Source organism: Sciurus carolinensis, chromosome 6, assembly GCF_902686445.1.
Source record: "Sciurus carolinensis chromosome 6, mSciCar1.2, whole genome shotgun sequence".
Lineage (NCBI taxonomy): Eukaryota > Metazoa > Chordata > Mammalia > Rodentia > Sciuridae > Sciurus > Sciurus carolinensis.
In genome coordinates this window covers 106,381,713-106,396,853 of record NC_062218.1, presented here as the reverse complement: position 1 = coordinate 106,396,853, position 15,141 = coordinate 106,381,713, and the positions used below count along the sequence as shown (strand labels likewise).

The window sequence follows — 15,141 nt, the reverse complement described above, 5'->3', positions numbered from 1 at the left end:
GGGAGACAGTGACATGAAGATGATATTTTATTAGTGGGCCTTGGAAGGTGTGTAAAAGCCAACTATCTGCTCAGTACTGATAAAAATTTTAACTCTTAAAAATAAAATGAAGCCAAAAGTGGTAGAACACACCTGTAAACCCAGAGATTTAGGAGGCTGCAGCAGGAAAATTTGAAATTTGAGACCAGCCTCAGCTATTTAGTGAGGCCCTAAGCAACTAACAACACTCTTTCTCAAAATAAAAAATAGAAAGGTCTGGGGATATAGCCCAATAGTAAAGTGTCCTCGGTTAAATCCCCAGTATAAAAATAAAATAAAATGAAGCTCCAAATACCAGGTGACAACCACTAACATTTTCAACACTTGTTCTATTTGTTCAGGGCTAATCAAGATATACAAGATATACTAATTTTAGAGTCACAAAAGTGAAGAGTAAGAGGGGACCCTGGAGATTACATGGTCTCTATATTTATAATTGTTCTTATTAATGTCTTATAAAGTAAGCTTTACTGACTTAACCATTCAACATGTTGATCATTTTGTTTTCTCATTTATTATCACAAAACAAAAAAGGGGTGTCATCCCATTTACAAATGTAAAAAATTGAATTGAGCTTAAGAGCAACCAAGAGGCAGTAGTGCTGGAATTCAAAACCCAATGCCTATCCTCTTGTCATGCATTACACGGTGCCTCTTTCCATTACCTTCTTTACAGAGATGGTATAAGACTATCTTATACAGAAATCACATTCAGAAACCACAAAGTATTCTTATATAAAAAATGAGGACTTAAACTTAACATAGGCTGTAGAGGCATTAGTGAGCACAGGTGGGGTGATCTTACCCTAGGCTAGAGACTGCTTCCATTCTCTTTGATACTCACTGCAAAGATAAGAAACCTTGGGCTCATAGGTATTTATCACAGCCTTAAAGTCAGTAATCTGCATGTAAATTACTTTCTAATTTGTTAAAGAAGCATAGAGGTTAATGCAAAGATAGCAATGAATGGCAGCTCTGCTATCCTGTCTCCCTATATAGTACATTAATCTCAACTCCAGAATTACTGCTGGCCTAATCCCTACAAAAACAGATCTAACATAAAAATAAGACAATCATTTTCATGCTGCCCTCTTTTTTTCCCCACTACAAATAATCATTCTCTGGAATGAAATGAATCCTTTTCCTTTTGGATGGCTTTTCTGAGTATTTGACAACTGTGGCTTGCCTCCACCAAGCTAAAAACTAATCTCTGCGATGTGCTTCACAAGAAGGTACAGACTGATAACTACTCTGGCCAACTGATAAGAGGTTATCAGTTGACTCTTGAAAAGATAGAGCATCCCAAATTACACAACATTCTAGCATTACAGAGGTAGCCTGCTATTACCACAGAAAAGAACAAGACAATTATCCCAGCTTTTTACTTCTATTATGGCTTTTTGGGTTGCTGTTCCCCTCAGCTTCATCATATTGTCAAAGTCTCATGATCTGGATATCACAGAAGAAGTTTCAAAACTTCCAAACAGTAAAGTGCACTAATTAATGGATTGGGGCTAACTGAAAAGAAGACTCGACTAGACTTTCATTTTAATACTTTCTTTTTAGATGTACCTTACTAAATTAAAGTCATCAGCTGTTTTCCAGCTGTCTCTATCTGAGATGGATTTATTATAGTTAGGCTGCTAATTTTCTGAGTTACAAAGAAAGAATTCAGATTTAAGAATCTGTAAGACCCAGAATTGGCCTTTTGAAACTACTGAAGAACTGCAAGTTTCAGAAGTATAATTTCTGTGGCTTACTTGAGCAGTTTTGTAAAAATAGATAAATATTCGCTTAATTAGAGGGTGCAATTAAGGTGTGGGAAAAACTATGATAGAAAACGTCACCACTCATGAGAAAACCCATGATACAGAATAAAGGACACACCGCCTAATGTAACACATACAATACTTAATTAAGGGCTCAGTAAGTGTTCTCCATTAAAGTGTAAAGCAGGCTGGTGTAGTTACTTAAGGAACAGGAAATGAAAAACAAGACCACTAAAACAATAAAACTTCAGGCAAAATGCATTTTACCAACCTAAAATAAATGTAAATAATTTGTATAAAATCCTGCCTCCCCATATCAAGGTGACTTAGATTGCCTTTAAGACAAGAACTCACATTTCATGGAATCATTATTATTACTTTCTAGTAGGTCTCTACAGCACCTATAGGCTAAATGTACTTACCACTTGGCATGTATTCCCACCACCGCCCTGCACAGAGATCCACAACCCTCACAACTCTCAGATACAAGGTCACTGCTTCCTTTAGCTTCCGAGAAAGACATTCCATACACATAATATCCTGCAGAGGGAGGTACCTTTGTGAGAGAAAGAAACTCATTTTTATCAAATAGGTTAAGTACTTCCTTCCTTTCACCAGTTATTTTTTTCCTTTTCTCCTACCCTTCAAACATAGTGGGAAAATTTGTAGGACTTTGAAGTTTATATCCATAAAGTCATAAAGTTTCTTTCTGTAAACAGGTAAGTCAGCAAATACTAAAGTATGCAAATAAAATATTAAGCTCTCTCCCTGGGTCATTTGATAAAATCTACCTTTCTTCTTTTAAGCTTTCATAAACAAAAAATATTTATAAACAAACAGAAAAAAAAGCAAAGAAAGAATGGAAGAAAAAAAATCTCAGTATATTTCAGGTATGATAAGGGAAGGTAAGGATCATAAAGAACTAATTAACTTGAATAAGGCCAGTATTATTTGGCAACTTTGACAGATCCATTTCCTGTAGTTACTCTGCTCCCTTTTAACTATCTGCAACCCCATGAAACTCTACTTTATTCATCAACAAATATGTACACTAATTTACCAGTATACAATTTCTTTTCCAAGATCTTTTGTCTTTAAGATGAGATACACTGATAAAGGTATTGCATGAGTATTAAGTGAGGACACCTGATCTGAATCAAAATTTCCCCTTTCCTAATCTTATCTCTTCCTTCCTGAAACTTTTTAATTAACCTCTATTTCTGTTGTTTTCAAAAACCAATACATACTTTGACAGGTCAAAAAATCTCATGACACTCTCTTACCACCCCTCCACAATTACCTAATTAATATTTTTTAAAAAGCAGAAGCCATCCTACTGAGTCTATATTGAGTCATACACACTGTACTCTACTGTTTCACAACCATCTTACAAGGTAAGTAGCTGGTAACTTCTCTTTGGCACACAGATCTCCCCCCAGGTCAGTTTCTTCCCCTTTCCATCCTGCTATATTCTCTGGTCCTCTGGCTAACAGCTGACTTTGACCGACTGGATGAGCTAGATAGAAGGCTGGAGTTAGCAATACTGGCTTTCTGCTGCTTTTGGTCTCCTAGCTGAATTTCACAACATTCCTATTTATACCACTATAAATATGACCTTCATTAAACTATCAGTTGAGTATATCCTCATTGATCTAGTAAATGCTATTATCATGCCATTTTACAAGTGATGAAATTGGCTCAGAAAAGTCAAACCTGCAAAAAGCTACAAAGCTAGGTACATGAGAGGAAGGGCAAGGATTTCAACATGGTTTGGTCAAACTCTCATTTCTAAATATTATGCTAAATCTAGAGGGAAAGTGCACCTATGTAAGTTGAATATTCCTTTGCTCCATTGCTTTCCACCTCTGGCCTTTCTCCCTTCCTCTTTATGCTACTTAAATAAAGAGAATCATATCAAATCAAATTTTCTACCATAAAACATTAGTTAGCCACAACTTAATTTACAGTTTCTATAAATTAAATGTAAAGAAAATTATAAGAAACTACATGACTACACATTTATAAACAATGAAAAACAACAGTTTTCTGTGTCTAATTTTGCCACCTGGTTTTTTTTTTTCCAAAATAATTGTTATCCAAAATACCTGTCTGGGTTAATTTTATACTCCATTTAAATGAAAACAGATCAATACTAAAAAATGAAAGTCAAGATGTTTAGACATCACATTTGCCCTAGAGAAAAAAAAAATGTGTTTTTTTTCACAGATTTTTAAAAAGCTAGAGGAATTCAAAAGGCATATAAATACTACATTTTACATTTTAGAAACGCTGTTAGCTTTGTGATAAGGCATAGTGCTTTTTTTTTTTTTTTGGTTGGTTTTTTTTTTTTTTTTTAAAGGAAGGCCAAAGTTTTCCTGTTTCATGAACATGTGTTAAGTTTTTACTACACCACTAAAACAGGCAACCTCAGATTGAAAAACAAACAAAAAAAAAAATTAGGAGCCTAAAAATAAAACAAAATGTAATCTGTTTATTTTTAGAATAAACATATCATACCAAGTACAAGAACTTAGCTCAGTCCATGGTTCTTCTTACATTTTGTCAATTTGCTAAGTATTTTCTTCATTAGAACTTGGGTAAGATACTTCTACTTGATTCTACCCCTTCCATTTGAAAGGGGTCTGTTGAAATGCAAAATGTTACCTATTTACTTTCAATTTAAATTATTATTTGTTCATAATACATTCTTAGCACTTTAAAACTGAGACGCAGTATTTGTATATCTTTATGGAATTCAGTATAAAAATTCAATAAATGTGTAATTTATCCAATCAACATCCAATATCTATCCCCAGAAACAATTTTATCTATGCTTTCCTTTAGAATTTTAATGGCTTATTATTAACTTCTTTGATCCGTTTAGAATTTGGTTATAAAATATGAGAGATCATGATGTGCTTTTATTTTTTTGTATAAGTGTTTTGTAGGTTGTGACATTATCAGTGAATAATACTCAAAGTCTTTCTTCATTGATGTGAATGCTAATTTTATCATAAAATAGTTCTCCACATGTATTTGAAACTACATGTAGAGTCTACATTTGCCTGTTTTGCTCAACTGTCTGGCTATCTTCATCAGCACCAAATCTATTTATACATTTTAGAATGTATCTGAATATCTTATATGGCTAGATTTTTCTCAAATTTTTTGCTACTCTGACAGATCATTTTATTTTATTGAAAAAAAAACTATTATCTTAATAGGGATTTTTATTTCCAGACAGAATTAACAAAAACTGTATTGTGTCACAGAATAACAAACTGCTTTCTTAAAGACTAATACAAATTTATATTAGAGAAGAAAAATAAAGTACACAATTCCTTAAAATAAGTGTTATCACTATTCAAAACTGTAATCCGTAAATATTCAGTAATTTTCAAAAATTCAACACATTTCTTAGACCTTGATATACATACATCTTTCCTAGGTAAATAATCTTAAATTAGAGGAAAACTAAGATGCTTAGAAAAGTTAATTGCAATTATGATTGCAGAAAAAACTGGAAACAATCTAGTTGTCAGACAATAAGGGAAATAGTTTAATGTTGAATATACACTTGATAGGATAGGAAGCAGTGACTAAAATGATAATGATGAAAACCATGTAGTAGTAATATGTGAAAAGACAGAACACGATAACCATTACACTGACCAAGCATTTATGCCATAAAATGTTGATGAGTGCTTTAAAACCACTATCTCACCGAATACTTATGGTTAACACCTTTATATCTATCATGGTCCACAGTTAGTAATCATGGACCTATGATTCTAATTGGGTCTCTAGCTCCAGAGAGGAAGTATGTTAGAATTTGTTTATTTGAATGGTGTAAAAAGTACAAATTCTCGAAGTAGAAAGTAATGGAAATGGAAAGACACTTTTGTATGTTTGCTTATTTGACTGTTGTTATGATGCAATCTGAATAATAATCTAAATTTTAAAAAGTTTTGGTTAAAGAAAACTTCGTTATATTAATCACAAAACAACTTTAAGGTGAATACTGCATATAGTATGAAGGGTACTTTTTCACAAAACTTGTGTTTTCATCACTTACATTTATGTGTATACTGAGCTAAAGGCACTTCTCACTGCAGGTGATAATCAAATAAAGTCAGAAACACTGCCTTATGTTGTACATGCATGTTGGTTTCATAAGCCAACAAATCTGTCAATTAACAAAAATTCCAAGAAGCCTAGAAATGTTAACCCAGAGAAGGAAGGATTTTCCAATAGAACTTTGGAAAGTTCTATTATGTGGCTAGTGGTCCTGTGCTGTCCTGTACAGTACCCACTAGCCACATATAGCTACTAAACATTTGAAATGTAGTTATTGCAACTAAGAAACTGAATTTTCACTTTAAATCTACTTGCTACATGTCACTAGTGGCTGTCATATTAAACAACACAGCACTAAGTTTTGCTTTCATATTTATATTCCAAGTATGTGGAAGTCAACCAAACAAAATCTTACCTAAAAATATGACAAAGTACTTCATGTGAAAGTTGATTCATATAGTCCTTTGTTTCATCTGATATTGTTTCCTCTGGGATTTCATTGTTCATGAGACATGTTTTAACACTTTTCTTTCGTGGTCCCATTGCTATGTTGTCTCCAGTATCAAAAAGAAAATCTCCTCTTTTGCTTATCTGAATTCAAAGCACCTAAAAAGCAAGCAGAAAAGAGTAGATTAAAGAAGTACAGCAAACCCAGACACAGAATTATTACTGTTAAAAGTTAAGTAAAATGACTTATTTTAAAATATTGGTAGGTAAACCTATTATAATGATACATACCATATTCAAATTAAAAAAACAATCTGTTTTGTTCTAAAGGTACAGAACATTTTTCTGAAGAGTAGTTGACATTATAAATATCCATTATTTAGAATAAGCAAAAATTTAGGAATTGAAGAGTTTTTGAATTTGTACTCTGTTGTTCCTAGCTAATTCACCTAGCATCTATTTCTTCATGTTAAGATTATGAAACTAGGAAACACAAACCCCTTTTATTTCTAGGAGTTTGTGATTCTCAATACACTTTCAAAATAAACGTGTGAGAGAATATTTGAATTTGCAAATAAATTAATGAACCTCCTTTCAGTTGTCAACCTATGTCACATCATCAGTCTACAATGCCATTAGTACTAAGGAGACAAACATTTCATATAAGTTGGCCCTAACATGACAGAAGGAATGCAGAGGGACTCTAGGGCTTCCATACTGGATTTGTCACACATTACTTCTATGAATTTGAATGAACCTTTTAAATCTTCATTTTCCCACCTAAAAAGTGAGGGGGCAAGACTACATGAATGAATCACAGAATCCTTTGTAATCTGATAAAAATTAAAGAACTTTTCCTCAAAAAACATACAATTTCAAAGAGATAATGGAGCAGTCTTTCTCTTTTGGGACTACTAAGAAGTTAGTTTACTTTGTATCACGTGTATATTCCATTTTTAAAATAAACCCTAGTGAGGGAGGTAGGAGGAAAAAAGGGAAGGGAGAAAATGGAGGGAGGAATGGGGGCAGGGAAGTGGGATGAGTGAGCACCCAAATATTCTGTTTTGTTGATCAGCACTTGGGAGTAACAGCCTAAATGTCAAATTGTCAATATTTTTACTAATGGTGGTCCAGGTAGAGAACAGTTTATAGGAAATGTTGGTCTTCTTAGTATTAATGGCATTGTAGCTAGAGAAGGTGGCAGAGGTTGATAGCTGAAAGGAGGTTCACTACTATATGCGTTAATTCAGACATGACATCGCATGTCTGAAGACATTTATTTTGAATGCCTTTTGTGTGTCCAGCATTGTGAACAAAGGACTCTGGAGACAAGTGAAAACAAATAATCAAATAACCATGCAAGTGAGCAAGGAAGCCTGAGTCACTAATGGTATTTCTAAGGGCCAATGGAGCTAACATCTGAAGGAAGAGCAGGAATTAACACTACAGAAAGGGAGCCGAGGGGGAAGAAAAGCACTGAAGGTGTAAATAACAGGTGCCTGACAATATGAAGGACTGAGAACCCAGAGGAAATCAAAGGTGTTAGGGTGCAGAAGGCTATAAGAAAAGGGAAATGAGAGGAAGCTGAACTGCTAGCGGGGTTCTTGATCCTTAAGGATGGGAAACCACTAAAGGGCCCTGAAAGTGAGAGGGGAGTGAGCTACACTCAAGAGAGCTCAGGTACCTCAGAGTGGTAAAGGGCACCAAATGGGCAGGGATTACTGAAGTACATGGATTCCTGGGGTTCCTTTTCTTCAGCAGGAAATGGGAGCAAACTGCTGAGCTAAAAAAATACTCATATTTCTTGTACCTGCCAGCATGCCTGTATTCTGGTCTCTTCTTCCCTCAATGAAAGATTATGTGTTGCTACTTCTTGCAGGTGTTAGCATGCTTGCCTTTCCCTGAACCCTACACTTACTTCAATCATACACCCCTAATTTGTTGCTTCTACCCAGCTATAGCCTGAGAAGTCAGAGAAAAAAGATTTTAGAATTGTGTGCAGATCTGTGTCAGCAGGTATATAGCAGTATGGGCTTAAAGAACTCTGTAAGGAGTAGGCTTACAAGTTATGGTACACTGAATCTGTGACATCTACTTGCACTTCTTAGAAGCTGACTTATGTTATTAATCACATTCTGGCTAACAGACCTCTGGAGGGGGGGGGGGGAATCGTACTCAGAAACTACCTAGAAAAATGTTATAAATATACTCACCTGCTTCCGATTTTATCACAACCTACCTTTTTCTGTTTACCGTCCTTCCCCCTCCAAATTAATCTTCCCATGTTATGACAGCTCTTGTAACTTTTCTGTGATCATTTTAAACTTCTGATCATCAAAGCCAATACCTTCAATCCAGTGATCCCCACCTGACCTGTCATATGGGGTGCTGCTAACCACTCCTTCTTTGAAACACTCTCCTTTGGCTCCCTGGTCCTCATTATTCCTCTGTAGTACTCCCCAGTTCCTTTTGGCAATTATCCACAAGCTCTCTTCTCTCTGGTCAACTCTAACCGTTCCCAACATTACCTCCTTTCTCTCCTGAGCTCTGACCTTTATGTTTCCTATACTAATCAGAAATGTTCACCTTGTACCTTGAACATCCTTCAAACATGTCTGAAACTGAACTCTCTATACAACCAAAAACCCCGCTCCCAAACATACACACACAACCTGTTTTCCATACTATACATTACTAAATTTCTAAATTATAAACTTTAAAATCATCCTAAATATATTCTGATCTCCCACTTGCCCCTTCATGGACTATATTTATCAATACATTACCCCTAGCTTTCAGGATTCAATCAACCCTCAAGATGACCACTACTGTGTCCCCAGATCCTAACCAAAAGCCTAGCACAGAGCAGACTTGCAGTAAGCAATTTACTGACTAAGTAATGAGTAAGTAAATGCTTAGCATGTCATATTCCACACTGAAACTAGAGCTATCTTTTTAAAATATTTCTGATTTCATATAGTGAAAAACAAGTTATAGAAAGAATATATCTGAAGTATAATCCCATTTGTATGAAAGAAAGAACAAAATCACAGGTGTGTTAGTAAATGCCATTTCTGAAAGGATCCATGACAAAATATTAACAGAGGTTACCTCTGGGGAGAGAGAACAGAGGTTTAGGAAACTGAAAAAGAAACTTTTACTTTGAATTTCACATTCTCTTCCATTGTTTGAAAATTTCAACTAGCCATGAGAATTATTTCCTAAAAAAACAAACAAAAAATAACAACAACAAAAGAATCCATCTACATGGAATTCTGGGTCCTAGAGGATAAATCTTCTCAATCTAGTTTCAAACCACCTTCCCAATCTCATCTTTCAACTTTCACTTCTTGCTCCTCAGTATACTCACTGCAACAGAATCAGTATCTTCTCCATTCTCCCTAACATTGGTCTTTCTTTTCCAATATGCTGTTAACTCTGGCTGGAATGTCCTTCCTTTCCCTTTCTGTCTCAACAACTATTAGTCAGACTTCAAAACCTAGCCTAAATGTTGTCTTCTGTGAAACTTTTATTCACTCGTTCATCTGAGCTCCCTATGGAACTTAACTTAAGCTTATAGTAATTTGTGAAGTGTTTTATCAGTCAAGTTTTTGCCAGGAAAAGGCTTGCCTCTAGTGATAATAAAGTCCTTGCTCATAACAAATCCTCCAATATGTCTGATGTATGAATATCCATCAGTTTTTCTAGTGTTCCATATGCATCCACAATAGCTCCAAGGCTGCTGCTAAGAACCATTTCACACTCCTATGAGCACTGTTTGCTACCACAGCATTCAGTGATCTCAGCAATGAGCCTATAACCAGGTGACAAAGCAATCAGATTTTACTCCAATAAGAACACACATAACACGCAGCAACCCTCTAGCATGCAAAAGCCTCAACAAAACTACTAACCAGCGTAGACCAATCCACTTATGGATTACCTACTTGTTCAGATCAATCCTCCAGTTAGTGAATGTTAGCACAGACTTCAGTTTTAACACTATTAACCTTCCAGAGACCATACTCTTGATTCTTTCTTTTGCTTCACCAAATTCGCACCTCTTAACATACCTTCCTCTTATTACAAACCTTTGATTGCTCCTTGCAATTCTGCAATGCTGTAGTTTTGTGAGTCATATGTAGTAGCCCCAATGTAAAACCCACACTTAAATGTTTAAACTAAATAGCCTGCATCTTAAATATCATTACATTTACAAAATTTTGTCTAGAACTCAAAATATTCACTTACAGAAATGATTTTATACAACATTATTTGGAGGTTAGATCTGCGGCAAGACCACAAAAATCCATTTAACCTACAGTCTGCATTTACATTAAGTACCAAAAAACCTAAATTAACAGGACTAATAAAATTTAGGTAAAACAGCATTCCTATTTCCTGTATTGTGCCTAAAATTGAAGACTTGGTCTTATAGCTACCTACTTAGCAGCAAGAGTAGGGACTCCCCTGCTGTAAACCTCTGGTCGGGAAGGGGACAGTGGAAATGAAAACTGGGGTAAAGAATGAGATCTTTACGCCACATCCAGGAGGTCTGACAGGTGAGGACCTATAGCCAGGGGGGAAAAATCAGCCCTCTTCAGACACCTTCCAAGTAGGTACCTCTGAAAATGTTCAGGAAAGAAAAGAACTTGCTTATTTTCTGTCACCCCTAATCAGTCTCAACAATGAATAACAAAGTAGCATCACCTTTATCATGACACTCCCAGCTAGGTTATGCTGAGCATTTCATTCTAGGAACTGAGGAACAGGGGTATTGGTTTCCAATATAAGAAAACACCATGCAACTCTTGCAAAGTTCCAAGTGGTGACAGTATCTCTCAGAAGTATATTCTAGCTCTTAACTGCTTTTCCTGTCAGTGAGAAAAGGGATAAAAGCCAATGAGGGAATAAAACTGCCATGACTAGCCTTCTGTTTTCTTTCTTTCCCATCTCTTTTTCCAAAATGTCAACATACCACTAACCATTCTGTCTTCATTTAAACTCAGTAAGGTAGGGAAGGAAGGTTCAACATAGTAGCAGGTTAAAAGAACAAAAGTGAAGGAGGAAAATTCCAGTAGCAGAGAAAGATGATGAGCTGAAGGAAGCCTAGCAGAGGAATAATGGAGGGTGAGGGACAGGTAAGTATAAATAACAGGTGAATATAAATAGGTGAAGATTCTATTTTGCAGTACCAAGTGCTTTCTGTAGGGCAAGCCAAGTTCTGGAGGCCTGGATTATAAACCTCAAAGAAATGTCATTCTGATAGAATTATAGAGTCAAACAGAATGTTAAAAGCTAAAGGGCCCCCAGAGATTACCTAGGCACACAGTTAATTTTTTATGGGTTACAAACCCATGGGAAAATATGACAAAAGTGGCACATTCTCTCTCCAGGCTCAGGCAAGCAGAATTACAAATAAAATTTCAGGAGACCCACAGACATCTAGAGATCCATATCCAATACCGGTTCCCTAAATTTTCAGATGGACAAACAGAACCAGAGAGGATAAGTCAATAAGTTACTTGCCTATGGTCACAGAGTAAGTGTTGGAACACAGCCTACACTACACACCCTATCATCACGTTGGTCCTGTGTCACTATAGCCGTCTCCCAGCATTCCAGAGCTATGCCCCAATGCTTGGAGATGGGCTTTAGGATGCTCTTATAGAAATACCTCTGACCACACCTTCCTTCCCAACATAGGGTTTATGGTCCATCTAATTAATGTTCCCATTCAGTAGCCTTTAGCCACCTGGGTAGACTAGAATCATTCTGTGGCTGCCTGTTCAACAGACCTTAGCAACAGAGAGCATCACTTTTGTCCTAGTGTCCCAAATATATTCTTCCACCTAAGTTGACTGTAAATATTCTTTAAACCAGGGTTCTTTAAAAATATGTTTCTATGGAGTGCTTTTCTCTTTTTATCCTGCCTGTTCAAATATCTTCCTTATCTCAAAACTATAATAACCCTACAGAACCACTTGGGTTACTCACAAAATTACATGTCTTTTACCCCTTCATGCTTAAAGTTATCTCCATCCTTATAGGGAAGTACAAACATTTCCTGGCTTGTAAAATCAAGTTTTCTTTTTAAACTCTATTTCCATCAAAATGTTTGAACACTTTATGGTTCATAACCCTGAAAATCTCTGATCCCTATGAAAATATTATCTCTACTCTTTTACTCCCTAACTCATCACAACTAAAAATCTTCCTAAATCTGTCTTCTCTTGTCAACAACCACCTCCAACACTAACTTATTCTACAATTATTCCTTTCCTCAGCGAACACTAAGTGCTCTGGAACCCATGTTTGTCTCTTACTAGCACTTCAAAGAGAAGAGATAAAGCAACTTATCTTACTATGAACCAGAAATTCAGGACCTCTTGTAAAATTTTCACAATTCTGAATCAATTTCTTATTTTGTATCTAATCAATAACAATTCTCTGGGGGGCAGCAACTTTTCTTGATTACTAGTATTTAATCATCCATTCACCCCTTCGCTCAATTATTTATTTTTTTACGGTCTATTAAGTACTAGCTGATGCAAAGTCTTTCTCCCCAAAAAGCTGATAACCTCAGAGTGGAGAGAGATTCTACCAGTCATTTTAATTCACTACAACTCAAACTGCTTTACATTATCCTCAACAAAAAAAAAAACCCGTCTCCCACATAAAACTTTCCAGTGTCCTCAATGATCCCTTAAGGACTTCCCTGCCCCTCAGGTTTCTAATGTCTTTCTTTAGTTTCTATTAGCTTTAATTTCTTATATCAAAGTAATCTTGCATGTCACTGAATTAATGTTAACAGTACATCTTATGTATCTACTACCTAGAACATACTCTTTTGCCTAAAGAAAAACTATACCACATTCACTGAGCTGCTGAATAAAAACAAAACATAACAAAAAAAAAAAAAAAAAAAACACAGAATTGTAGTGCTGAAAAGTCCTAGGAATCATCCAGTTCAATCCTTCATTTTACAGATAAGGAAAGTGAGGCCAGAAAGGAGGAGGTGACTTGTTCAAAGTCACAGAGGCATAATAGACCACTGCTGAAGAAAGGCCTTCAATACCAGTTCAAATTTTATTTCACTTCACTATACCACCTAACTTTACCAAAACCTAGTTTTTTTTTTCTTTTTCTCCTATACTATGCACTAGTATCTTTTTGACTAAAGATAAAAGTATACCTTTGATACAGTCATTGAAACAAACATGCATATAACTATATTCTTCACCAAGAAGACATTAAAATTGCACCAATACAAATTTTAGAGAGGGATGAAGCTTTATGGATCACCTAAACTACTAATTCACAAAAGGAAAGTTAAAAATTACAAGCACAGATTTTTTTCAATCTATAACTACATAATTCATTCCCTTCACACCCCAATTTCTCCATCCCCAAGAAAACCATAGCTTTAGAGAGTCATTATTTTTTCTTCAGTTGTGTTGGGGGGAATGAGAAAGGAATTTAAGAACCAGGAACCTATCCAAAACTTTCCTTTGACAGATGAGAAATGTCAAGTAGAGAGAGGAAGGGGTTTGCCCAAAGTTAACCATCAAATAAAGAGCAGCTTTAGGACAAAAACCAACATCCTCTATTTTTCACTCTGGAGTGATTTACACTCCTGGTTTAGGTTTACACAACTAAGTTTTCTGGACAGAATTTCCCAATGCACAGGATCCTTCTTAAGGGCCCAGCTGCCTTTGTCCAGCTTGGAATCTGGAAAGAAACACTATGGACATCTCTCATCAGTCTTAACTCTTGGCTAGCAAGGTAAAGGAAGGGCATGCTTCTTTTCAGGTCTAAAATTCTTTGAAAGGGGAAACCAGAATATGATTTTCAGAGCCGACAGGGGCATAAGACACCCAACACATTCATTTTAGAGATAAGCAGACTGTGGTAATGAACCTGGACAAGGTCACACAGTGAGCAGGAGGGTCAGGTAAAACTAGAACTCAGGGTTTCTGAACCTCAGACGTGGCAGATTTTCAAAGATGTACTCGCAGCATCTTGCTCAGGTGCATCCCCTCAGTAACTGACGACAGGCCTTTCACAATTTACGGGCCTAAATTCCGATTTAAGATTAAAACCATGGAATTCAAGATGTCCCAGGGGGAGGGGGAGGGCACAAGTTGACCAGTCCAAACCTCTCACTTCGTTGAAGAAACCGAGCCAACATAGGGCTCTGCAAGCTGGGATCTGGAGCCAGGGGCAAACCCCGCAAGCAAGGCCTATATTCGACCCCGGCTCTCCCGGGAGCTCTAGGCCCTAAGGGGCCCAGATACCGAAAGCCCAGGCAGTTAGAAGCCCTGGAACCGCTCATAAGGCCGCCGCCGCCGCCGCCCCGCCTTACGTATCCCCGGCTTTGCCGACCGCCTAGCATTCCCCCGGCCCCTCGGTCGCCGCCTCACCTACGCCAGCCCTCCGTCTGTTATTGTGGTAGAGAGGGAGGGAGAAACACGACAGACACTTCCCGCGGCCCCCACCGCCTAAGCGCTTCCGCTTCCGCCGCCGCTCGAGCATTCCGGAGTGTTGTCATCCGGGGCTGGGCCTGGGTTTGCCCTGTGTCCATGTTGGGTGTGGATTATCGCGTCCTGCTGCGACAGCCATGTTAAGCGTGGCATTTCCCCCGAAAGCCTACTACTGGTCCTTTTTCACTTAACCCTGAAGCGCCAGGCCGGAAACGCCCTGAGTCTGATGTGTAGGAGGTGTGATTGCTCTTTGCCAGGTTGATTTTCAGCTTGGCTGATCGCTGTGGCCTTGAATAATCCTTTGGACCTCATCTTTGTCATTTGCAA

At 36.9% G+C, this 15,141-nt stretch overlaps 1 protein-coding gene across 1 annotated transcript in view; it reads right to left on the bottom strand.

Annotated features, from left to right (window-relative positions):
• Fbxo38 (F-box protein 38) overlaps nucleotides 1-14,847 on the bottom strand; it is a 49,386-nt gene extending 34,539 nt beyond the window's left edge. Inside the window, 3 exon segments of the mRNA XM_047555988.1 lie at nucleotides 2,230-2,363; nucleotides 6,300-6,490; nucleotides 14,755-14,847. Of these exon segments, the coding sequence (XP_047411944.1) occupies nucleotides 2,230-2,363; nucleotides 6,300-6,427 (262 nt within the window). The 5' untranslated portion in view covers nucleotides 6,428-6,490; nucleotides 14,755-14,847.
• Between the last annotated feature and the right edge of the window lie 294 nt (nucleotides 14,848-15,141).